This window comes from Fistularia commersonii, chromosome 34, assembly GCF_037954325.1.
Source record: "Fistularia commersonii isolate RoL2024-O1a breed Wild chromosome 34, RoL_Fcom_v1.0, whole genome shotgun sequence".
In the NCBI taxonomy this organism is placed as follows: Eukaryota; Metazoa; Chordata; class Actinopteri; order Syngnathiformes; family Fistulariidae; genus Fistularia; species Fistularia commersonii.
Window position 1 is genome coordinate 10,127,084 of NC_141317.1, and position 26,410 is coordinate 10,153,493.

The following is a 26,410-nucleotide window of genomic DNA, read 5'->3' on the forward strand; positions in this document are numbered from 1 at the left end:
TGTGTGTGTGTGTGTGTGTGTGTGTGTGTGTGTGTGTGTTTCTGCAAAAACAAAGTGAAAGTGAAAGAGGAATAAAAGTTTTCACTTCAGAGGTAAAGCTGCCGATCCAAGGTCTTCCAGAAAAAAAAAAGTAGAAGAATCACAAAACAACTAAAAAGCTGCGGAGTCAAAGCTGGAAACCGAAAGTAAAAACCGATCCAAACTTTCGTTTTCGTTTCCCGGCGCGCACGTCGGTGTCCACGCGTCTGCTTCGGCTCTCCTCCTCTTCCACCGGGCTTCTCCACACCGGCGGCTCCCATGGCGGACGGCTGAGCGCCGGCCGGGGCCCCGCAGCGCCCAGACGCCCGGACATGTCCGCAGGATGGACCGCGGCGCCAAGATGCACCTGAGAGAGTGGCTGATCGCGCAGGTGGAGAGCGGAGGCTTCGAGGGGGTCAGATGGGAGGACGCGGAGAAGACCATGTTCAGGATCCCCTGGAAACACGCCTCCAAGAAGGACTACAGGCAGACGGAGGACGCGGCGCTCTTCAAGGTACTTCACCTTTCCTGGTCCACCTCCTGAAGGTCAGGTTTATTGTCTGTAGGAGAAGGTTCGTCATGTTACAAGAAAAGAACCAGAAAGCACCAAAAACGAGCCTCAGATATTCAGTCAGAAGAAGTTAGAAGAAGACAACCAGATCCGGATCCCACTCAGACGTCTGGATTCTTTTAATGGTCCTCGGAGACAAGAACCTCCAAGTCCATCTGGACACAGAGGCTCTGGGAGGTGCTGCTTTGCCAGGAAGACGAGTCGGTGACCGGGCTGCAGGACCTGGGAGGGCTTCAGGAGGTCCAGAGGAGGTCCAGAGGAGGGTTCTGGAGGAGGTCCTGGAGGAGTGCCTTTGGATCAACTGCTGTATTAGATGTTTTGATTAATCAGTCAATGTGCTGAATGTTTGATAACGCTAACAATGGCAGACCGTGACTGCTGACTTCCTGGATTATACAATTTTACACAACACACATACGCGCACACACACACACACACACACACACACACACACACACACACACTATTTCACGGTTCATGTGTTATTGGACTTTAACCCATCCACTCCACTCTTATTGGCTTGTATCTTTTATATGGATTTAACCTTATGATGTTTATATGATGTGATTTGTTTTTTTGTCCAGTGGTTTATATCTCGCACCCTTTCTGGTTATCAGACAAATTTCATATATAAAACACACACATATATGTATTTTTAGATTTAATGTGTACGTTTGTAGCTGGTTATGCTTGAGTTAAATTGGACGCCACTCTAGTTGTTGATTGATTTGGTGGTTTCCAAAGGAGTACATGTCTGGCCCCGGTATGCCTGAAAGCACAGTTTGTGACGGAGCCTTTCAACCTTGGTTTCCAGGCCTGGGCCGTGCACAAGGGCAAGTACAGAGAGGGGAGGGGTACAGATAACCCCACCATGTGGAAGACACGCCTCCGCTGCGCTCTGAACAAGAGCACCGACTTCAAGGAAGTGCCCGAGCGCAACCAGCTGGACATCACAGAACCCTATAAGGTGTATCGCATCCAGAGCGGCTCCGGAGCCTCCAGTCCACAGGGTAACCACAAACCAGCATCCCTCCTGTCACATAGTTTTTTGACTGTTTCAAGTAGCAACTGAACTATCAGTGCATTTGATTCTCCCGTACCGCTCTTGTATCTGTCCACGTCATTGAAGTGCTTCATGTACAGTATGCTTCTTTTGGGTGGTTTTTCTGTCTTCGTCATACCAGATCCTAATTCTTTGTCGATTTCATCCTCCCCTTGTCCTCTTCAGAGTCAACCCGGACAAAAGACCCATTAGTCGTCCCGGTCAAGGCTTCGCCAAAGAGTCCAGGACAGCAGGTCAGATGAACGTTAACGGTACAAGTTAAACCGTCTCTAGCGAGTCGACCAAAGGTAGCATCGATTCTCTGAACACCGAAAACACGGTCTTGTGGGAACAGTGGAGACTGATGGAATTTTGTAGTTTGGTTGGCATGGTCGCGCAACGGTTAGCGCTTCCTCCTCGCCGCAAGTAGGTCCCCCTTTGGATTCCCAAAGGAGGCCTTCCTGTGCGGAGCCTCTAAGTTCTCCACGTGTCTGTGTGGAGTTCCTCAGGGTTCTCCAGGTTCCTCCCAGGAACACATGCAAGAGGGTCAGTGGAGACTCTGCGTTGGACAGACGTTTGAATGGTTGTAGGTCTCGGTGATTGACTTGAAGAATCCCAACTGTCGTGCAGTGACGGCACTGGTGATTCAGCTTTGCCGTTTCAAAGCGCTTTTTATTGGATCACATTCACCCATTCATACGTGCCCATGGCGACAGAGCGGCCACACGAGGATATAACCTTGCGATAGGGAACAACCCGATGTATTGCCCGAGGACACTTTGGCACACAGGCAAGAAGAGGCAGGAAGCAACCGACTTCCGCTAACTGAGCCACAGTCGCTCCTAAGTCGCAAATGACAAGTATTCTTGCCAACCTCCGAGAAGTAACCAGAGATCCACCCAGTCTGCCCGGGTGGATTAAGAGATTTAAGATCTCGATTCCACGTCGAGCGTTTCCCCACCCCAAACCTGACCTGCTCCCTGTATGTCCGTCTCCGCAGCTTCCTCAAGGCCAAAAGGAGTCCTCGTCGAAGGACGACGAGGAAGAAAAAGCATCGCCCGGTAAGAAGTTGCACTTTTCTGTTCAGCACAAACATACGGGTCATTTTAAGGTCTGCAAACAAACGGGGCCTTTCTGAGGTGTGATAGGATGGAGGCTTGACCAGGAGGTCTAGGAACGTTGGAGAAGTTGCCCTTGGAAATGGAGATTGTCGAGCCTATTCCTTAACTGAGGGAAATCATGAAGGAGTTTAAAGAATTTCCATTCATTTAATAATCTTTCGTCTGAAAAATCCAAAAGGTTTAATAGCCAGAGCGGAGCCGGCATTGTTCCCGCAAAGAAAGTCTCCTGCAAGAGATGTTTTTAAGAGATAGTCAGTAAATATTTACAATGTGAATGAAAGAGTGAACGGTTGTATGTCTCCATATGTGGTCCTGTGATGGACCAGTCCAGGAACTCAACCGTTGCCCAATGTCAGTTGAGATGGGCTCCAGCCAACCTGCAGACTCAGGTAATGAATGAATCTTCTACTTTTTCTTCTTTCGGCTTTTCCCTTCTGGTGTCGCCACAGCGAATCAACCTTCTCCATCTAACCCTATTCTCTGGATCCTCCTCTCTCACTTTTACCAACTACCTTCATATCTTCTTTCACGACGTCCATAAATCTTCTCTTAGGTCTTCCTCCAGACCTCTTGCCTGGCAGCTCCAATTCCAGCATCCGTCTACCAATATATTCACTATCCCTCCTCTGTCCATGACCCAACCATCTCAGTCTGGCTTCTCTGACCTTCTCTCCAAAACATCTAACATGTGCTGTTCCTCTGATAGACTCATTCCTGATCCTCTCCATCCTGGTCACTCCCAAAGAGAACCTTAACATCTTCATCTCTGCAACTTCTAGTTCTGCCTGCTGTCTTTTGGTCACTGTAACAGTTTCTGGTCCGTACATCATCGCTGGTCTCACCACTGACTTGTACACCTTTCCTAGCATTCTGGCTGATAGTCTTTCAGGTAATGAATGAATGAATTAATTCAAAATTCCCGTTCATACATAACATTTTAAAAACCAGGTCTGCAACACTTCACACCTGCTGTTTGAGACGTTGACTCCAAACAAAGGTCATGTGACTGAGATGGTCTCCTGGCGGTTTCGTCAGAAGCGCCGCCTCTTGAATGAAAATGTCCAAATATGGTAGAATCACTGCTCTCGCATTTAGAACACCTGAAGACGGATCACGTGTATTGTGAGTTCGACGACGAGCAGCAGAAGAAGCAGCACTCTGCATTCCTGACCACCTTCAGACTCACAGAGACCATATCAGGTGAGACGGCGTCCGAGGCCCGGAAACGGCGCCGAAGCAGAGCCGCCCGGTTACCGAGCTGCGGTTGTGTGCGCAGATTTCCGGATGCGGGTGGCGCTGCTGTACCAGGGCCAGGAGATGACGAGCGTCACCACCGTGAGCGAGGAGGGCTGCTTCATCCTGCAGGGCCACCAGCCTCTGGGCTGTGAGGAGATCTACGGTACCTGCACCACCCAGCAGATCTCCTTCCCCCTGCCGGAAGCTGCGTCGCTGCCGGCCGGCACGGTGGAAGCCATGAGCCAACTCCTCTGCCACCTGGAGAAGGGCGTACTGGTGTGGGTCGCCCCGGAGGGGATGTTCATCAAGAGGTTCTGCCAGGGGAGGGTGTACTGGAGCGGCCCGCTGGCCCGGCACGCCGACCGGCCGAACAAGCTGGAGCGAGAGAAGACCTTCAAACTCTTTGATACGTCAATGTTTCTGAACGGTAAGGAATCGTCCCGGTCGGCGCTCGGCGCAGTGATCCGTCGAAGCTGACGGCAACCGTCTCCCGCTGCCACAGGTGTTCAGAAGTTCCTACAAGGAAAGGGACCGGCGCCTTCCTACAAGATCGAGCTCTGCTTCGGACAGGAATATCCGGACCCCAACGTACCCAAATCCAAGAAGCTGATCATGGCACAGGTGAGTTCTTCTGGCAGGGAAATCTATTGCCATATTTACCCTCAGTGTCAGCCCTCACATTTCCAGCATGCCTGAAGCCACGGTTTCTCCGCTGATAGCTGGTGGAAGATGCCTCGGCTCAATGTGGTATGGTATGGAAGAGGAGTAGCAAGGGTGTCTATGAGAGGGTGAATGGTTTTCTCTCACTATATCCACTATATTCTGTGTGATGTGCAAATGAGAGGGTCAACAGTTGTATGCTTACGTTATGTATGAATGAGAGGGTCAACAGTTGTATGCTTACATGATGTATGAATGAGAGGGTCAACAGTTGTATGCTTACGTTATGTATGAATGAGAGGGTCAACAGTTGTATGCTTACGTGATGTATGAATGAGAGGGTCAACAGTTGTATGTCTCTATGTCGTTGAATGTCGTCTCTAAATCAGGGGTCCCCAACAACCCCCGTCCCTGGACTGGTTTCGGTCTGCAGATCATTTGGTACAGGTCCGCAAAGAAAATCTAGCTTTTAATTAGACCTTCTGGATCTTATTTTGAAAATGGACTGTTTTTGACTTCACCTTACTGCCGCACTTAACTCTGTGGCACTATTTTACATTAGCTACCTCAAGCTAGCCCCTGAAAACAATGAGCCACAAACAAAAGTCTCTGGAGAGCTTTTTTTGGAGGAAACGAACAAACAATGGCTTCCACTGACTCTACATTATGGTCAATTGATATTCTTCTTCTTTTCCTATGAGCTTTTCCCTTCAGGGATCCCCACAGCGAATCATCAACCTTCTCCATCTAACCCTATTCTCTGTATCCTCTTGTCTCACACCAACTAACTTCATATCCTCTCTCACGACGTCCATCCATCTTCTCTTTGGTTTTCCTCTAGACCTCCAATTCCAGCATCCATCAACCAATATATTCACTCTCCCTCCTCTGTCCATGACCCAAACATCTCTGACCTTCTCGCCAAAACATCTAACATGTGCCGTCCCTCTGATGGACTCATTCCTGATCCTCGCCATCCTGGTCGCTCCCAAAGAGAACCTCAACATTTTCATCTCTGCAACCTCCAGCTCTGCCTGTTGTCTTTTGATCATTGTCAGTGTTTGTAGAGCCTCCAGCATGGCTGGTCTCACCACTGACTTGTCCACATGTCCCTCCCTTCAAGCTGATAGTCTTCTATCTCTTTGTACCCCTGAAACTTTTCTCCACCCATTCCAGCCTGCTTGAACTTGTTTCTTCACCTCTTCTCCATACTCTCCGTTGCTCTGGACTGTTGACCCAAATTACCTGAAATCCTCCATCTTCTGGATCTCCACTCCCTGTAGCCTCACCGTTCCACTGGGGTTCCTCTCATTCACACACATATATTCTGTCTTGCTGCAGCTAACCTTCATTCATTTCCTTTCAGGAACATACCTCCACCTCTCTAGATGTTCCTCAACTTGTTCCCTGCTCTCACGACAGATCCCAGTGTCATCCGCAAACATCATGGTCCATGGAGATTCCTGTCTAACCTCATCTGTCAGCCTGTCCATCACAATTGCAAAGAAGAAAGGTCTCAGAGCTGATCCCTGATGGAGTCCCACCTCCCCCTTAAACTTCTCCGTTACCCCTACAGCACACTTCACCACTGTGCCACAGCTAGCATACATGTCCTGCACCAGTTGAACATACTTCTCTGCCACGCCAGACTTCCTTATACAGTACCAGAGCTCCTCTCTTGGCACCCTGTCGGATGCATTTGTAGGTCTACAAAAGCGCAATGCAGCTCCCTCTAACCTTCTCCGTACCCTTCTATTAGCATTCTCAAAGCAAATACTGCATCTGTAGTACTCTTCCTAGGCATGAAGTCATATGGCTGTTCAGAAATGCTGACTTTTGCTCTCAGTCTAACTTCCACTACTCTTTCCCATAACTTCATTGTTTGGCTCACCAACTTTATCCCTCCATAGTTGCCGAAATTCTGCATCTCTCTCTTATTCTTAAAATTGGGCACCATCACACCTCTTCTCTATTCTTCAGCCATCTTCTCACTCTCTAAAATCCTGTTGAATAATCTAGTCAGAAAATCTACTGCTGCCTCTCACAGACACTTCCATACCTCCACAGCTATATCATCAGGACCCACTGCCATTCCACTCCTCATCCTCTTCAATGCGGTCTTGCGGTCTCCAATAGTCACCCCTTCTACCCTTTACTCTTCTTCATTTTCCTCATTCATCAGCTCTTTGAAGTACTGTTTCCATCTTCCCATCACTCTTCTAGCATCTGTCAATACATTTCCCTCACAATCCTTAATCACCCGGACCTGTTGTACATCCTTTCCATCTTTATCTTTCTGTTTTGCCAACTTGTATAGATCGCTCTCTCCCTCCTTAGTGTCCAGTCGAGCATACAAGTCATCGTACGCCCTTTGTTTTGCCTTTGCTACCTCTATCTTTACCTTTCGTTGTATCTCCCTCTACTCCCACCGCTTTCTCTGTATATACTCCTGCACTTCCTCATTCCACCAGCAAGTCTCCTCATCTACTTTCCTTCCAGATGACACACCAAGTACTCTTCTACCTGTCTCCCTGATAACACGAGCTGTTGTTGTCCAATCATCTGGAAGCTCTCCCTGAAAACCATCCCTTTTCAGCTTCTACCACTTTGTCCTCTGCTCTGCCTTTGTCCTCTTGATCTTCCTTGTCACCAGTCGTCCTACAATCCAGCATGCTATGCTGTCTGGCTACACTCTCACCTACAACTACTTTGCAGTCACTGATCTCTTTCAGGTTACCTTGTCTCTACAAGATGTAGTCTACCTGCATGCTCCTACCTCCGCTCTTACAAGTGACCCTTCTCCTCTAACTCACATCCCACCTGTGGAGCATAGCCACTGACAACGTTTAGCATCCCACCGTCCATTTCTAGTTTCAGCCTCATAAGTCTATCTGACATTCTTTTCACTATGGTCAATTGTTATTATAGTGCAAAATGATTGTAATTTGACACTGACATTGTTACCCTGCTGTGTGAAAAGAATTTCTCTTATGGGGATCAACAAAGTATATCTTGTCTCATATGTTATTTTATCTTAACAAGTATAACGGTTGTATTCAGATTAAAAATACTGTGAACTGACAGAAGTTTTTGTCATTTGAGCCCCGGCGCCTGTAATCGAAACATCTTCAAGCATAAAACTGGACCCTGAGACAAAAAAGGATTGGGGAGCGCTGGCTTAAAAGATGCATGAATGACAGGGTGAATACTTGTATGTCCATGTGTGGGGTCGAATGAAAGACTGAATGTTTGTTATTCTCTAAATGACACATGAATGACAAGGAGAAAGCGTGAATAGTTATGTGTTAATGAAAGCGCGAGTGGTTGAATGTCTCTATATGATGTAGAATGGAAGAATGAATGAATGCTTGGTATTCTCTGAAGGACACGTGAATGAATGTTTGTATGTCTATCACGGTTATGATGTGCAATAAGAAAGTGCTTCAATATGACATCTGAATGACAGAGTGTGTGTCTACATCAAGTATGAATGAAAGGGTGAACAGTTGTATGTCTCTATATGGCGTAGAATGAATAACTGAATGTTTATTTTTCTCAAAATGATGCGTGAATGACATCATGGTTGAATGTCTCTATATTGCATGTAAATAAAATGTCGTATGTCTGTATTTGGCACGTGAATGAGAGGGTGAATGGTTGCATGCGTTCATAAGTGGCGTTGAATGAAAGACTGAATTCTTGCGATTCTCTAAGCGACACATGAATGACAGGGTGAAAGTTGTGTTTCTGTATGACATCCGAATGAGAGCGAGTGGTTGTATGTCTCTATATGGCGTTGAATGAAAGAATGAATGAATGAATGTTTGTTATTCTCAAGATAATGCATGAATGACAGGGTGAATGCTTGTATGTCTCCGTCCTGCGACGGATCCCGGATGCCGGAATCGTCTCCGGCCCCCCCGGTTTTCCCCGCCGACTGCGATATTCCGGCGAATGAATGGATTCCGGTGAATGAACGGGTTGTACAATGAGAAGGAAACGGCATTATCTCCGGGCCAGTCGGTGTCGGGGATGCGTTCACCCCAGGCAGCGGAGCACGCTAATCCGGTTATCTATGAATATAAATGAATATCATTTCAAAATAAAGCTCTGCGATCGAGGAAGCCGGTGACTGCGCGGGCGTCCGGGCCCACGTAGAACGAGCCGCGGACTCAAATCTTCGTTACAAAAGTCGCGGGGTGCATGGCGTGACCCCCCGCCGTGCACCCGGACGCCAAACGCCTCACACTCTGGGATGTCGCTGTGACAGCAACCCGCCAGGAGAGGTCCTCATCTGCGTTTGTGTTTTCGGCCAGGTGGTTCCGGTGTTTGCAGAGGAGCTGCTGAGGAGGTTCAAATCCGGGGGAACGGAGAAGAAGTGACCAGCGAATGGCCGCCGCCGCCGCCGCCGCCAACCAAAGTCACCCCGCAGTGCTGCGAAAGGCAAGCCTGACATAATGTGCTTTTTTTTTTTTTGCACAAATAGAGCAAAAATCTCTCTATTACCTTGGACAAACTCATAAGAACAATACAAATACATATATACATATACACATACATATGTATATGTGTATATACATACATATAGATAATGAAATGCTGCCGTGAAAACCTGTTTTGATCGAGAGAGATTTAGAATATTATGCTTTTTTGTTTTCATTTTCTTGCTGAAGCCACGTGTTCTACGCGCTCACCTGTCATTTTCTTTTTTCCCCCTTTTTTTGAATTCAATAGAGAACCTTTGTTTTATGACGCTACTCTTGTTATATGTGTTAAATCTCTTAAATCCTGTGCAGTGTTTATATCGCCTTCGTGCATTAGCCCCCCGATCACGTGCCCCGCAAATAAAGTCACGCCTCAAATTAAATCTATAAAGCGTTTTTTTTCGTTCCTTTATTTCTAGCGAACATCATATAACAGATCCACAATTTCTTCTTTTTTTTTTTTTAAAAAATATACATTTTTTTTAGCTATAACATTTAAAAAGAAAAAAAAAAAGAAAAAAAAAACAACAGATATGGTTTTTCTTTTTTCTTTTTTTTTTTTTTTTTTTTGAAAAACAAAAAAAAAAAAACAAAAAAAAAAAACACCAGAACTAAAGTGAGAGAGTGTGCTGATTCAGAGGAGATACCCGTATCTGAGTTTAGAATACTTTCATCGTTTTCCCTGCTTTCGAACATACACAGTACCAGAGAAAAATGAAGGGGGGACATAAACGGGGACGGGGACGGAGGTGAAGGTGGCGTGGGGGTCAGAAGTATTCACAAAGCATCGTTTTCCAACCTGTTATTAGCACCATTTCTCTTCAGTCGCGCTGCACCTTTTACTCCTTCCATCGTTCACTTCCTCATGGCGGAAAAAAAACAAGAATGCCACGGCGGCGGCGGCGGCGGCAGGGGGGGGATTGTCTCGCGCGCAGTCGTTCCTTAGTGTTTTCCCGTTCTCAGAGATCCTGCGGTAAAACGTGTCGGACGGTAACGCCTCGACAGGACCGCGCCCGTCGGTTCAGGATGAAAAAGCAAACCGAAAAAAAAAAAAAAAAAAGGCGAAGAGTGGCTCATACATTCACCGTGCTCGCCCGGGCCCGACGCGTAGGCGTCTGCTCAGAAGCGAAAAAAAAAAAAAACCCAAGTAAGAACAATACGAACGAAAATGTATTGCGTAAATCGACGGATAAGTTGCATTAGATTGTTTAGCACGTTTACTGTACACATGTAATATATATAGTTAACTTTTGTCGTTATACGTCTGCACTGTTCCGATAGCGTTGACTTCGATAACACGGATTGAAAAATCGATACCCTGCAGAAAACACTGGTCGGTACGTAGGTGCGCGGGACGGCCGTTACAAAAACATGTGAACACAGACAGGTGCTTGATTGTCTCGCCGACGTCCTCGGTGTGTTTGCGTCCGGAGCTGCTGAAAGGGAAGGAGGGAAGAGGAGAAGGAGGGAAGGGAAGGAGAGAAGGGTGGATCCATGAAGGGATCCATGGGGTCGTCAACATCTCTAGGGCAGCACTGTGGAACCCGTAAATTCACTATTGTCTTTATTCCCTCCCTGCAACCCTGCCTCGACGTCTCTCCATTGGCTCATCTCGATGGCTGCAACAGAGACAAGGAGGGTGTGGATGTGCTTGTGCGCGCGCACGTGTGCATGTTTGTCTACTGCCACTTCGTCAGCTTCGAGCCGTGAGGTAAATCCGGGGGGTTCCCGTCGTCCGTCCCCGTTGAGAGGGCGTCCGGCGCAGACCACCGCCGCTTGCGAGCGCGGCCGTGCTCATGAGGCTCTCCGGGCGGAGCGTGGGGGGGCGGGTGGGGCGTCGGCGTGGCCGTGGGTGGCGGAGGCGGAGGCGGAGGCGGGGGCGGCATCTCCTCCCTGTGTGTGACGCCGGAGTCGGCGGCGGGCCGGGCGGGGAGCGCTGTGCGGTGGGCCCGCGGGCCGGGGCGCCCCTGTGTCCGGTGGGTGTGCGTGGGGGTCGGGGTCGGGGTCGGGGTCGGGGTGAGGGCGAGGCAGACGTCCCCCTCCGTCAGCTGGCGGCAGTGGAGGCCGTAGAGCTGCGCCGTTCTCCGCGGGCAGCAGGACGACCAGCCCCGGTCCCGCACGAAGAACGGGTACTCCTCCAAGACCTTCAGAAGCTCCTGGAGAAAGTAAAGCAAAGCGGCGTGAGACGGCGGCGTCTAGACGGCGGCGTGAGACGCCGGCGTGAGACGCTCACCTGAGTGTTGCGGTCGGTGAGGTGGACCTGCAGGTGGCAGAAGCCTTGCGCGCCGCCGGGGGAGATGAACATCACGGTGCAGGTGCTGAGGTGGAACTCCGGCGAGGTGTCGGCGCTCCTCAGGAAGTCCTCGGTGCGCAGCTCCTCCACCTGCTTCAGCTGCCCGCCGGCCAGCTCGATCAGCGAACCCTTGGTGAAGTGAGGTAGGAGCGCGGGCGGGGACGTCCGGAGGGCCGCGGGCGAGACGCCGACGCCGTCTCTGCCGTGCTTGAGGTGCTTCTCTCTGTCCCTGTCTCGCTCCTTGTCCCTCTGAAGGACCTTCTCGCGGTCCCTGTCCTGCTGGCGGTCCCTCTGCGGCCTGTCGTGGCTGTTCTGCGGCGCCCCGCAGGGGTGGAGCGAGTTCCTGGGGCCGTGCTGCCGCGCCGCCGGCTCCGCCTGCGGGCAGTGCGGGGCCGTCCCTGAGGGGCCGTAGGCGGGGTACGCCGGGGCCTGGGGGCTCGGGGGGCACGCCGAGCCCAGGGAGTAATAGATGTGGGCTTCGGCGGAAGGGGCGGCGACGGCGTCCAGCGGCCCCCCGCGCCCGGCCCGGAGGTCTGGCCCCAGGGCGTGGCTGCTGGTGGGGAGGAAACCGGCGCCGGTCGAAGGGATCCCGTGGAGGTGTCTGTCCCGCGGCGAGGAATGTGGCTCGTGGCTCTCCTGAGAGTCGGACGTCGGCGGGCCCTCGGGCGGGACGCAGGACGCCGGCTCCTCCTGCTGTCTCCGAGCGCCGTTGGCGTGCGAAGCGTCGGCGTACTCGCCCGCCAGCAGAGGCCTGGGGGCGGAGGCAGACCCGCTGCCCGGCCCGTCCAGCCCGTTGGGCCTCTTCCCGAGGTACCTGTGTCTGGCCTCGACCAAACCCGGCTCGTGGGGGTACACGGAGGCGGGGCCGAACAGGTACGACGGCGAGTAGAGGGAGGAGGCGTAGTCGCGGCGCCCGGTGTTTAAGTACGACCAGATCTCTCTGGAATCTGCCGGGAAGGGGGCCTTAAAGGAGGAGGGGGCGGACGAAGAGGGCGGGGGCAGGGCCAGGGGCCCGTCCCCTCTCAGCCACCTGGAGTGGTGAGGCAGGGGCGAGGAGAGGGGATCGTCTCTCCAGACGGGGGACCCCGAGAGCCTCCTCTCGCCCACATGCCCCTGGAAAAGGGGGAGAGAGACAGAGGGGGCGTAACCCAGGTGCCACGGCAGGGGCAGGGGCGGCGGGGCGGGCAGGGGGGCCGGGGTATGCAGGGCGGGGGCGTTCAGGACCCGCTGCCTCTCGCCGACCTCTCGGCCCCCCTCCCCTCGCCCGGCGCCGGGGCGGCTCCGGAGCGGCACGGGGGGTTTGAATTCGTCCGACGACCCCTGCCGGGACTCCCTCTTCTTGGGAGGGAGGCACTCTTTGCCGCGGTCGGGGCTGGGATTCATGGGTGGGCGCTGGGCGGCCCCCTGTGTGCGGGCGCGAGGCTAGGTCACATGGGCCTCACGGGAGAACGAGGGGCGGCGAGGGAGCCGGGCGCCGCTACACACCATCACTGTCCGGCCCCCGCGGGTTCCTCGGCAGCCGGGCGCCAGTCACCTGCGGAGGAGGCGACACCAGGGTCACTGTGGACGGGGGGTCTTCTGACACACACGCCGACAAACATCTCAGCCGCGGAAACACGGCGGCCCGTCTCCTGAAGCTCCTCCTCGGGCCGCCGCCGCCGCCGCCGCGTCTTACTCATTACCTCCACGCCTTGTGGTGGGACTGAAACCACCCAGTGCACTTGTTTCATTCAAATACACACCACTCCCACTGCTGGGCTAAAAATACATCCTATGGCTAATGAAGGGTAGACGCTCGGCCACGCACACACACACACACACACACACACGCACACACACACACACACACACAGCGGGAGAGGAATCATCTCTTGACTCTCGGGCGGTGATTGGAATATGGAGATGTGTGTTTGTACCACTTTCATAAGCCGCCCCCGCGACCCCCGCGGGTGGTCCCCGCCTTGGAAGGCTTTACTACGAGCACGCCGCCCCGTCTTTTTCAGACACACAAACACGCCCACGGCCGGGCTGCACGCACACACACACACACACACACACACGGTGACAGGCAGAGCTGGTCAACACCCCCCCCATCCACAGGCTGACACAAACAGGCTCCGCGTTTGCCAGCAGTCGTAGTGGAGAAATATGTGTGTGTGTGTGTGTGTGTGTGTGTGTGTGTGTCTTTGTGAAGTAATCATTGGTTGTTAGCGTTTGTGTAAATTCGTTTGGAATCGTGTGTTGTTGTTTTTTCCTTTTTTTCTCGCCAGGAAACATGTCTTTTTTTGTTGTTTGGGTCTTTATATAGTGTGTTTGTGTGTCTGTGTGTGTGTTTTGTGTCCTTGAACGTGTCAGAAGGCGGGCAGCTGGGTCTCATTCAGCCAGGAGTGCGGGGGAGCTCCGCTGATTCTCCTGCAAACATTTTAAATGAGCTCTTTTTTTGTTTTAATTGAAGCGGCGGCTTCTGTGCTGTCATGCCGCCGCCGCCGCCGCCGCCGCCGCCGCCGCCGCCGGCTCAAAGCCACGGTGCCACGCTGTCACTCAGACCCGCACTCACCCGCAAGTCTGTCTCAGCAGCCTACCAACTCCCTGCCGTCTCACCATCCGCCACACTGTCGTCATGGCAACTGTGTCCACACAAGCCTCTCGCTGGTGCAGGGGGTTAGCTGGGGATACTCGGCGGAGGGGCGGGCAAACTGTTGCTCGGTCCAGATCGGAGAGGGTGTCGGAGCAACGCAAGCTGTTTTTGGATCTTCAGTGGAAGGCTTTGTATGTGTGTGTGTGTGTGTGTGTGTGTGTGTGTGTGTGTGTGTAGGCAGTATTAACCCTTCGTCCGCCGTGACGGCCTCTGTCGCCTCAGAACGTTGACGACGCGTCCGAAAAATAGCGTATTCCCGATGCAACTGCAGGAATCAGTTATTATGAAACCAACTTTGACTGCTAGTTAATCTCAAAATGGGATTATTCATGGCTGCAGGGAGCAGAGATGACACTTTGAGATGTTTTGAATGTGGAGAAAACAACGCGGCCTTCTGCAGACCCAAGCGATCGGAGTCGTCCTGGAAGTTTACTGACTGTCTTTCTCAACACTGAGAGCGCTGGCTGATTTCAATGCAGGAGGCCTGTCCACTGAACACACACACACACACACACACACACACACACACGTATATAATTTTTCAGATGTGCAAGAGTGAGTTTAAATGCCGAATGGTTACATGCATGTTTCTCTTGCCGTCCGGTATCGAGCGTCTTTGCAGATCTTTAGATTCAAAATGAATAAGAGGTCGCCCGAACGGAGCCGATGCAAATTCAAACGGCGAAAAATGTGCAAGAAAAAAAACGAGAGAAAAGCGATTTGCGGAGGAGTTTGCGGCGGATCGTCTCCGAGCAGAACACTCCTACATGGTGTGGACGTGCACGGCGAGCTGGTGTTCAGCCGGAGCTGCTAGAACATTAGAAGAAGGCGTGGGGAAGGACGCCGCCGCGGCCTTTTCGCAAGATGTGAAACAAAGTTATTAAAAAGTAAACAATCGACCAAAAACATCTGATACTTGGATGCTTTTATTCGTCCGAAAGCGACTCTGACACCCTTTACGTGGAATTCCTCCGCGCCAACGGCTGCCGGCTCAAAATAGAAAGAATCACATCACGTTAGTCGTCGGTTTCTGGCGTGGGTTTCGCGCGCTCGCCCGCCGCTCGAGGTGTCGCCGAGCGGGAGCAGTTTGTGGACGTGGGAGCGCGCAGTTGGCAGTTGTGATGCGAGACTGACCTTAGTGCCGTCTGAGCAGATGTCCCGGCGTAGCGAGCCATTCATACCGGAGTCCTCGCCGAGGGTCAACCCACTCCTCAGCGCCCGACGCGACCACGCCGCTCCCGCCTCGGCGCCGCCGCCACTTTCTACGCCCGCAGATCGCGGCAGCCTCGGGCTGCAGCCTGACTCAGATCTCTGCACGCATGAAGAAACACCAGCGAGCCCACCACACTGAGGGAAGGAGCCGAGCGCCTGCTATCCGTCTCGAAGTCTGTTTTGTGTGTGTATGTGTCAAGAGTGTGTGTGTGTGTGCGCTTGTGTGTGTGTGTGTGTGTGTGTGTGTGTGTGCAAAGGGCTGAGGAAATGAGTAATATCTAGCACTGAGAAACATGACTGCTGTGCAGCGCCACACAGGCAGACCAGTTGCTGCTGCCGCCCACTTGCTTTAATCACTGTGAGGGATACAGCCATGCACACACACACACACACACACACACACACACACACACACGCACACACACACACAAAACCAAGGATACAGAGCAGCAGAACTCATACTACGGGGCGCTCTCTGACAAACGCTGCCTCTCCTCTGTTGTCTGATATTGCAGGTCGCTCTTGGTTTTATTGGTAAAAATGCACGTAAACATAATGGCCGTTCCCTCGTCAGACGATTTAATTTGGTTGCCAGACGCCGGCTCGGCCCTGAAGAGGGAACGCAGAGAGACAGTTGATGAGAGACGTGGTGAAACATTCATCCTACACACTCTCAGACTAAGGCTTTTTCTGTTGCGTCTGACTCAAAACTAAACTCCACATCCAAACACACACTCACTCACACACACACACACGCTCATGTATTCTAGTCCTTCTTATTTGTTGTCTCTTTATGAGTTTGCGTCCTCTGTGTTTTCATCAAAGTACTTTCTAACAACCTTCTTGTAAATACAGCTTTTCTGAATAAGTTCTGTTCGATTGTATATGCACGCCAGACACACAAACACACACACACACACACACACACACACACGTGAAGGCTCGGAGGGAGCACCGCAGGAGACCTTTGAATGATTTCCCAGAGTGATTCAGTTCGGCGAGAGAAGCGTTCGTCTCCTCGCAAAAAATAGCTAAGCCAGGATCCTGTCAGTATGAAAACATTTATTTTATTTTATTTTATTTTATTTTTGTCTGTGGTTTTATTTATCCATTTTTACTCATTTATTTAATTTATTTGTAGATTTTATTAATAGATTTCATTTATCATTTTTTGCCTGTTTTATTTAATTTATTCATAGAAATTATAGATTTGATCTGTTTTTCAATTCATTTATTGAACTAAGAGATTTTATTTATCTACTTTTACTCATTTTACTCGTTTTTACTCATTTATCTAATTCATTTATAAATTTATTTTTCTTTTTTGCTCATGTATTTCATTTAGCACAAGAAATTTTAGATTCTTTATATCTATTTTTCAATTCATGAATTGAATTTTGAGATTTTATTTATCTATTCTTACCCATGCATTTGATTTATTTATAGATGTTATTTCCCAATTTTATTGTATGTTTTCATTTATTTTTAGTTGTAGGTTTTCTTTACCTACTTTTTTAGTAATTTATTATTTTATTCATCTATTTTTCATATATTTATTTAATTAATTCATAGAACTTTGATATTTTATTGTTATATATTTATGTATTTCATGTATTTATATAATTTAGATTTTTTTTTTTATCTATTTTTTAATGCGTCTGTTTAATTCATTTGTATAATTTTGAGATTTACTTCATCAATTCCAATCAATTTATTTTCTAATTCTAATTTTTTGGGATTGATTAATCTATCCATTCATTCATTTCTTCGTTCATTTATTCACCCGTTGTCAGACAAACACGGCCAAATATCGTGTCAGTAGGTTTCCGTCACTCATCGGCAAAGAAACTGAAAATGTCTAACTAAACAGAGATCTTCAGACAGCCGGCAGGATGTGGGGTTTTAATGAAGGAACCGGTTTCATCATTTCTTCGGTGAAAGTAAAATAGAGCATATTGAAATCGGAGTCGTCGCCGTGAAACCTTTGGAAAAGTGAATGTATTGATTCGGAAAAGGTTCAAGGCCTCCGACGAATAAACACATATCTGACATTAGAGCGGCAGAGAGGGAAAAGCAGCTTGAAGACACTTTAGCGTCGAGGTTAAAGATTCATATTAAACATTTAGCGAGCGGTAAATCCATCCCTGTCACGATGACACCGAGGGTAACTTCCCCCTCGGGGTAAATTGAATCTATGCATAAAACGGTCCGTCGGTCGTCTGGCGGCGGGGTTTGCGTCTCCTTTGAAACCGGAAAGATCCATTTCTAGCCGGGGAGTCCTGATCCGACCCCTCGCCCGCGGGACAGCGGAGGGTTTTAATCGAGGATGGAAATGTGACGGAAACCAGCCGTAAGATATCTGACGCTAAATTATATATCAATATCAATACATAAGGCGGGTCAGAAGTCACTGGGATCCCATTGATCCAGTAAATATATTTACCACAATGCAGTTTGGGATTTAAAAGAAAAACAATACATTTTTTTAATATTAGCAACCTGGGAATATTGTTATATACTATATATCAGGCAGAACCCAACTTTTGCAATTTACCGCTGTTAATTTTTGACCAAAGTGTGAGCATGTAGAGAACGTGTTGAGATGAAACCCTCACCCTCACGTCTCCTCTGATATTTGTCAATATGACGAGATCTTTCACATCAGAGCAGAAGAGGAGAAAGCAGAGGGACGGCTGAGCTCATCACAGGCTGTTGATAAAGAGACACAAATGACTGTTGTTTCTCTGTTAGTGTGTGTGTGTGTGTGTGTGTGTGTGTGTGTTAGCGTGCTGAACCCACACACAGCGCAACATCAACGCTAGCAAACACGGCTCGCCGTCAGTCACCTGTGACACGGCCGAGTCCAACTTTCCCTGCAACTCGCACTTGTGACTTCTGCCTGTCTCTCTCCGTCTGTCTGGATTTGCACCGGCTAATCCCTCACATACACACACACACACACACACACACACACACACACACACACAAAGGGTCAGGCCTAAACAAGTAAGGTCAGATGAATCAAACTACATCAAGTGAACTGTAGCGTCGGAGGTATTAAGTAGCGCCCGGGTTAGAGGACTCTGGACGCTTTTTATTTTTTTTCTCGATCGCAACTGTTTTTGAAAGAAAAAAAAAAAAACTCTATCTCACATTTGCACCCCCCCCCCCACCCCACCCCACCTCTACCCCCGTCGCACGGATCTGATATCCGATCACGTCCCCGGCCGAGGGCGGATCTGTGATGGACGTCTGATGCAGCAGAAAAATTTCCCCCTGAATGTAACAGATCTTTGCAAGGAAGGGGGGGGGGGCAGAGATAGATAGATAGATAGATAGATAGATAGATAGATAGATGCATACGTACATGCATACACGCTTGCATACACCTCTATGCATACATACATGCATGCATGCATGCATAGAGGAAGTAGGAGTGATGGCGGGAGTGCGCGAGGGGAGGAGTGACATCTACTACTGTGTGGTGGCTTTACTCCACAACGAGCCAGGTAAGCTGATAAAAGGGACAGGGTGATACGGGCAATAGCTTATTGGGCAAAAGGCCAGGTCAGCCTTCGGGGCGCTGACCCATTCCTCAGCAGGAACGGCCAGAAGCCTCGCCTGCAGCTCAGCAGCCATGAGGATGGGCTTATGGCTCAGGAGTTACTATTAACACACACACACACACACACACACACACACACTATCGCCAGAATCCTTTCCATTCATTGGTTTGAGGACAGAGAGAGCGGAGGGCGCCTTGAATCGGCGCCATCCCCCCTCCAACCCCCCTGCAGGACGGGAAACCGGTAAAAACGCGAGTCGCGGAAATGAAATAAAGCCCAAACAAAAACAGCGGGATAGACGGTAGTAAACAGATTATGGCGTGTTACATTGCGAGCGAGGACGGCGTGTGTGATGCAGACAAGAGATTGACGCTTGTAATGTATAGCTGGGTTAATCCCCGTGAATCCTAACTGGTACGGCCTAAGGCAGGCTTAGTATAGTTCTGGAAGGAAATCCCCCCGTGTAGTGGTACAGGCCATTAGCCCCTGGGGTATAAATAGGGCAGCTATGACTCCTTAAGCTGGCTTTTACGCAATATCAGTTAAAAATATGACTTGACTAATTACATGCAGGTCATCTAGTCAGCAGAGGCAAAAATTCCTCCGCCTCACTCCCACCGCGTCCTTCCCCCGGCGACGCGCTCGCAGAGGTCGGCGGGAACCGAGCGTGGAAGCTAACAGGTACGCCGCAAAGCTGCCGGCTGACATTTCTGCCGGCGCGGGCGTCCATTGACATTTGCGCGCCTACTCGTGGAACTTTCAATTCTGCACCGGCTGCACTCCTTCGACCGCAACCATCCTCAGACCGCAGATTTTATCGCACGTCGTCCTCGACGTGGCGCAGATGGGGAGGAAAAATAGCCGAGTCGTCTTCTCGAACGCCGTCCCGCGTGTTAGCATGCTAGCTTACGGTCGCGCCGGCTAGCTCGCGAGGAGCGAACGGCCGCCGGGGAGGAAAAAAAAAGAAGACGAGCGTGTGAAGTGAGCTACTTTTTTCCCTTTCTGAAGATCTGCCTTCCAGAAGACGCGGGATTCCTCCGCTTCGTGCAAAATGTCAGCGGGCCGCCTGCAAATGCGGAGATGACATCTCGGCTCGGAGATCACGGCTGGGTCCCTCGGCGAGCGCTCGAGTGCCATTCATCCTCCGAGTCTGTCTAGACGAGCTTCACGGATACTGTCTGGAGGACTCCGAGCAGCGGCGGCGTTCAATAGAAGGTGCCGGCGATTCTATTAAAGCGCAAGTGAGTGGGCTTAATGCCGATCTAACCTGGAAAGTACCCGCTTTCACCGGGAGATCCAACCCTGTGAATCCGGGGCTTTATGGCGTCCCCGTTTTTTTTCTGCGCAAAGGCGGCAAAACGCGAGCCGGCGTTCCACCGTCATGCGGGCCCGCCGGGCTCGGAGGCGGGCCGGGCCGACGTCCGTGGGCGTGAGCGGGTGGGCGGCGGGGTTGAGACGCCGCTGACCATGATTGTACATGAAGTGAGGAGGAGGACGAGGAGGAGGACATAATGCTTGATCAGGAACAGGGCGAGCAAGTCAAGGCCAAAGGGAACATTCTCGAAAAGTACAATGCACAAAGGATAGACTGACTGTATACACACACACACACACACACACACATATATAGGTATGTGTATGTGTGTTTTCATAATATGAGATCGAAGGCTGTCAGCCAGAAGGAAAGGAAAGGTGGAGGAGACGGTGGTGAGATGATCTACAAACACTGACAATGCACAAAAGACAGGAGGCAGAGCTGGAGGTGGCAGAGATGAAGATGTTGAGGTTCTCTTTGGGAGCGACCAGGATGGAGAAGATCAGGAATGAGTCCATCAGAGGGACGACACATTTTGGAGAGAAGGTCGGAGATGGTTGGGTCATGGAGAGGGAAGATATCGGTAGACGGATGCCGGAATTGGACCAAAGAGAAGATTCATGGACGTCGTGAGAGAGGATATGAAGGTAGCTGGTGTGAGAGGAGGGTTAGATGGAGGTGGATTGGTTGTGGAGACCCCTGAAGGGAAAAAGCAAGAAGAAGAAGAAGAAGAAGAAGATGTGTGTGTGTTCACAGTGAGTGTTTTCTGTATCAGACTTATTGTGACTTCTCATGTAAATGGGTCTGAGTTTGAAGGACACCTCCTCGCACCTCCTCAGGACTGGCTGGTGTGTCTGTCACCTCGCAGCCGGCGTCCTCACACCTGCCTCTGCTCGGGGATCGTTCCTCGCACTCCCGCCTGCTTCACCGGGAATCCGGTCCCCTTCCGTCGTCAGCCAGAAAGGCCGTAGATTATCCGTGAAACAACCTCCGCTATAATTTAGCCGCCGATGTCGGTCCTCTGCCAGGAGGCCATTAGAGGAGTTCATCCTCACGTTGGTGGAAAACAAGGTAGAAACCTCAGGAGGACTTGATGGTCGGGGTTCGATCTCCAGATTCAACCGTCGCTCTGTGGCTTTTATTTCATGTATTATATTATAAATGCTGGATGTGATGTTGCACGGCTGAAAGCTATTTGACCAAAATAACCTTGAGTTATTGTTTGTCAACCAGAAATAAGAACGAGGTTGTAAAATACTTTGCGGTCCATAAAATGTGATCGTATAATATCGATATTCTTGGAACCGGAGAACCCGGTGGAGAACAAGGAGAACACAGAGACCTCCCCCAGCTCGCCGTTCCACAGCGGCGCCCTAAAGTTCATCAATATTAACCGATATCCCATGTGGAGCCTTCATCACAGGGGGGGGATCGGACCGCGCTTTGGTTCTCGTTACCCGCCGCTTTCCGGCCAATCGGCAGCAACCGCGCTGTGATTGCGGGGATGTGAGCGGTGGAACACAGAAGAGACGCCACAAGTTGTTCCTGCAGTGACTAATCAGGAGCTGAGGCGCTAATAAGAGAGCAGACACCGCTGATCTGAGCCGGCAAAGTCACGGCAGACGGCGGGTTGATCTTCACCGGCACGAAACGAAAACCAAAACCGGCGCGTTTGTGGGAAAACCGTGCAAACGGAGCCTCCGTCGGGTTCGGGGATGCAAAATCTGCACGCGGGGCTGAGAATGTGAATGTTTAAATGAAATAACACACACGCCGTCACACTCCCACTTTCATGCAAATGCTTTGTTTCTGCATGAACGTGCTCCTCGCTCTCCAAGTTTATCTCCCCTGCCTGATTCATTTGCACCCCCCACCCAGACACCCACTCTGTCTTTCCCTCTCACTCATCTCGGCGGCTGCTTGAGTGCACACACTCAACGTGGGTGAGAGTGCTAGAGTAGAGTATATGACTGTCAACACAAGGTGCAGAGAGTGTGTGTGTGTGTGTGTGTGTGGAAGGTAGGTGGAGAGGCACAGCAGGGCGTGAAGGAGCCCTGTGATAATGACAGGCCATGTATTATATAACGCGCACATTGCATAAGGAGAAGATTATTTTAGGTCCAGATATTGACGATGTATAAGTAATTTCTGGAGGTGGGTGTGCGGTGGCGGTGGTGGCCGCCGCCGCGTGCACGCTCACACGCACACGCGTGCACGCTCTAACTCAGTGACGCCTGTGGAAACATCCCGAGATGCGCTCCTTTTGGTGCTATCTCTCGGGGAGAGTGTGGGTGTGTAAAAGTGGAATTATGTGGTTTTAAGAAAGAGGGCACGAGTGTTTGCAGATTTCTCTCCTCGCTATCTGCATATCAAAACAAGTATGTGGGAATGTTGGCGCCGTCGTGCACGCCGTGCAAGGCGGGTGTCTTTGCAACGCGCTCCCACTCATTATCACTTTTAGACTTCAGAGAAAGACGCTCGGAAAAAAAGGGCCGGTTTCTCCTCGTAGGCCCCGGTTTTTTACAGTCTCCCGGTCACAAGGCGACGCTGCGACGGGATGCGTTGTGTGGAGTCACGGCAGAGTCTCTGCTCCATGTGTGCCCCTGTAAAAATAGCCCTCTTAAAGGGCCGGCGGACGCTTCTCCCATCTAGCAACCGGCTCGGGACGGCGGCGAGGGGTCGGATCACGTCTCGGCGCAAGAGACGGTCACCGGAACGCGCTCTCCTCCTCCTTCGCGAAAACAAACAAACAAACAAACAAACACACAAACAAACGGCGAGGTGTGTTGGGTTCCTGCTCGACCCGGCAGGAGCGAACCTGCGCTACATGTGAGCCGCCGCTGCGGCAGGACGGCACCTGCTGCAGCAGGAATAGACATGCAGAAATCATAATAGAGCGTGAGAAATGAGAAGGTTACTGAGTGCAGCCACACACACACACACACACATGCACGCGTGTCCTGCTGCTCGCCGTCTCCGGAGGATGCAACACGTTTATATGGCCGCCAGATTGTGACACAAAGGTGCGCCAGTCTCTCCGTCCGCCTTCACGGGAGAACCAGGAGAGAAAAGTTGAGCTCCAAGCTTCTCCTCGGGGGCAGATCTTCCCCAGATCTTCCCCGGACCTCCTCCCTGACTCGACCCAGCGTTCGGACGGGCTCCTCCGGGGCCCCCGGCTATCTCTGGACCAGGGCTATTTAAGCCCACTGCTCTAATTCTGCGAGTCCTGCTCGGCCGGCGGGCCGCGAGACCGACCCCGGCCTCCTCCTCCTCCTCCTCCTCCTCCTCCTCACACACACTCCTTCTCTCTATCACACTCTCCCTCTTGTTCACACTCTCCCTGTTATTCCCTTCCACGCGCCAGCCGCCCCCACACACAGGTGCAGACTTACTTGAGTGCACACCACGCTCTCATCCTCACGAGCACAAACACACACATGCAAACACACTCTCCGGATATATTAGTCAGCGCACCTGAACTCCTAAATGTGTGTCCCCGGGTCACCCGATCCACCGCGAGTCTCATTCAAACTTCACGACACAGTTCCCTCCTACTTCACACACACACACACACACACACACACACACACACAGAAGAAGAAGCATTGTGGTACCTCAGCGGGAGCCTTTGTGTAGCAGGTAGAGAGTCCCTTCATTGGATCCGGCGGCAGGCGTGGAGGTATATCCAGTTTTGAGACGGCGAGTCTTTCCCTCCTCCTCCTCCACCTCCACCTCCTCCTCCTCCTCCTCTTCTTCTTCACCGCTCAGCCTTCCCTCCCTTCATCCTGTCTCTGCCTCTCCTCCTTCTCACTCTCTAAATGCCTCTTTGCTCACTCTCTCTCTCTCTCTCTCTCTCTCTCCCCCTCCCTCCCTCTCTCTCTCTTTCTATCTCCCGGTGAGAGCGCACTCTTTCTCTCTTCTCAGCTTGCTTGATCTCCTCAACCCTCCCTCCCTCTTATTCCCTCCGACACACACACACACACACACACACCTCCTATCTCGCCCTTACAACTTCAATCTCCACACTCATCCTTCTTAATAAGTCTCTCTGACACCCTGCAACTTTTCTGTTTTTTTTTTTTTCCTCTCTCCGTTACCCTGCCTAATATGTTCTGTCTCGATGGGAGTGTAAAATTAGCCGGGGCTCAGCGGCAACACAGCCGAGCCTCATTGTGGGAGCCTCATGTTTGGCCCGACGCCCGGCGGCTTCGCTCATTAACCTCCCTCGGCATCGCGGAGAAGGCGAGCGAGAAGGCGAGCGGGACGAAGGCGTGGAAGGGCTGCAGGTGCGCGGCCGCGACGGCTCGGGGAGGTCCGGAGAACCGGGGGGTTTTCGTCGGGTTTCTTTTTTTAGCCTAATCACTCGCCCATGATCCGCACGCAGGGGCATCATGTGCTTCCCTTTCAAGCGTGAGGAGACAAAAGGCCGCTCACACATCTCATTGTGAAACGACTGCCAGCTTCGGAAAGGCCCTGTGCGATGAAGCAATAAGTCATATGCTCTCCTTACTGTAATACTTGTCCCAGTTCCCATCACACCCTCCAGAGAGGCTTCCTTTATCTCGCACACACACACACACACACACACACATACACACTCATGCGTGCGCGCCGTTTTATTATTTACGATTGATTATGCTTTCCCCGTGCTAGTTAGCTTAGATAATCATATGCTGACCGTGTTTCGCCTCATCTGATCCGACCGTCCGTGAGGCTCCATTAAAAACACACATCCCCGGAGGTGAAGTGGTGAGGCTTTTCATCTTGTCATCGCACGCCGTGTTTGGACGGCGAGGACGGGCCGCGTCATACCGGCGAAGGTCTGGTTCGAGATCCGCAACGCTCGCACCTGACTCACGACTTCATTCATTCGGTCTGTTAGCGGGGAGCTCGGCCCGGAGCTCCACATGGGGAGACGTACAACCATTCGCCTTCTCATCCACACGACACAAATGTAAACAACCATTCAGTCTCTCATTGACTTGTCACGTGGACCCATCCATCCATTCACCCTCTCACCCACGTGAGCCGTCCACCCTCTGGTCAATACGTGCCCTGCCTTGATATTTATGGAGAAGTTACAGCGTACATTTACCATATGTGGTCATCTCTTCCTGATGCGTGTCTGAACATCAGGGCAGCGTCTATTAATAAGAAGATCTCACGCTGGTACTTCTGATAATAGATTATGACGGCAGTTCTTCACTGTCACATCCAGCGACCTGTTGCTCGGACGTATCGGAGCCGATAATGAAGTAAAATTGTAATTCTTATGAAATGACATGATGATCATTGTCGGTGTTTCACCTGACGTCGGATCCTCTTGTTGCTAGCGGCAACTTTTAAAGGCGACCTGACTTTCACTCTCTAAAAAGTGTGTTTTCCGACGGCTATCCAGGAAAAGACGCTCGTGTTACGAAACAAATAGGCTTCAGGATGAATATATATGCGGATATATTAGAAAACTCGATTCATTTTCCATGCCGACGTCTTTTGATGAAGAGTAGGAGTGATCCAAAAGCAGCGGGTTCATTTTTAGCGATCAGATGTTTGACTGGACCTCAGGAGGAGGGGGAGGCGGAGGAGGCGTGTGAGACCGAGGTAACGTCTCCGCCGACGCGAGCGAGATAAAAAAATTCAATATAAATATCAATTAAGTCTTACTGGACGGCTTCACTGTGTCCTCCGCTCGCCGCAGAGCTCCGGTCGGCTTGACGTTCCTCGTGGAAACACCAACGGCCTTTGCGAAAGAACGAGCGTGGAAAAGCTCTGAACGTCCGAAAGAGAGTGGAGGTCACAGGAAAACACTTCCCCTTTCCACGTCCTGCCGGGGAGGCGGAAACTACACGAGGAGACGCTCGATTTCATTGGCCGGTTCGTCCAAACGCTCCCGACGTGATCGTGTCAATGAAATCACTTGGAAACGGACGTGTCCAGATAGACCGTCATATCGGGACTGAAAGATCTGCGTATGCATTCCTTCATTCATCTGTTATCCGTGCTACCGAGCAGCAGCTTCACCCCGACCAATCACAGGGCCCCGTACTGAGACGCGCAACCATTCACGTTCACCCTCTCATTCACACGGCTGGAAAATCAAGTTCAAAATACGACACATCTGCACCGCCATTTTACCAAAACCGTCCGATCTCTGCAAAATGTCCGAGTTGGCGGATGAAACACGAGGGTGTGTGAGTTCATGTGTGTGTGTGTGTGTGTGTGAGTTTATGTGCGTGCATGTGCGCCTCTGCTCT

At 50.9% G+C, this 26,410-nt stretch overlaps 2 protein-coding genes across 5 annotated transcripts; one reads left to right on the forward strand and one right to left on the reverse strand.

The window, feature by feature from the left end:
- Positions 1 to 18: 18 nt before the first annotated feature.
- Positions 19 to 9,523, forward strand: irf10 (interferon regulatory factor 10). Of its 2 annotated transcripts, XM_086141647.1 has the most exons (9): positions 19 to 532; positions 1,404 to 1,599; positions 1,818 to 1,885; positions 2,632 to 2,692; positions 3,079 to 3,141; positions 3,848 to 3,952; positions 4,029 to 4,415; positions 4,491 to 4,609; positions 8,965 to 9,523. In XM_086141647.1, exons 1-9 carry the CDS (start codon positions 362 to 364, stop codon positions 9,028 to 9,030), a joined length of 1,236 nt encoding a protein of 411 aa, XP_085997773.1. In that variant the 5' UTR covers positions 19 to 361; the 3' UTR covers positions 9,031 to 9,523. The 2 variants fall into 2 exon arrangements, with proteins under 2 accessions (XP_085997773.1, XP_085997774.1); XM_086141648.1 differs by lacking the exon at positions 3,079 to 3,141 and having other exon boundaries at positions 49 to 532.
- LOC147214572 (uncharacterized) lies at positions 9,518 to 25,931 on the reverse strand. 3 transcript variants are annotated; one of them, XM_086141645.1, is made up of 3 exons: positions 25,821 to 25,931; positions 11,366 to 12,959; positions 9,518 to 11,288 (listed from the first exon to the last, which is right to left on the reverse strand). In XM_086141645.1, exons 2-3 carry the CDS (start codon positions 12,806 to 12,808, stop codon positions 10,812 to 10,814), a joined length of 1,920 nt encoding a protein of 639 aa, XP_085997771.1. In that variant the 5' UTR covers positions 12,809 to 12,959; positions 25,821 to 25,931; the 3' UTR covers positions 9,518 to 10,811. The 3 variants fall into 3 exon arrangements, with proteins under 3 accessions (XP_085997771.1, XP_085997769.1, XP_085997770.1); XM_086141643.1 differs by lacking the exon at positions 25,821 to 25,931 and adding an exon at positions 23,771 to 24,525; XM_086141644.1 differs by lacking the exon at positions 25,821 to 25,931 and having other exon boundaries at positions 11,366 to 15,668.
- Between the last annotated feature and the right edge of the window lie 479 nt (positions 25,932 to 26,410).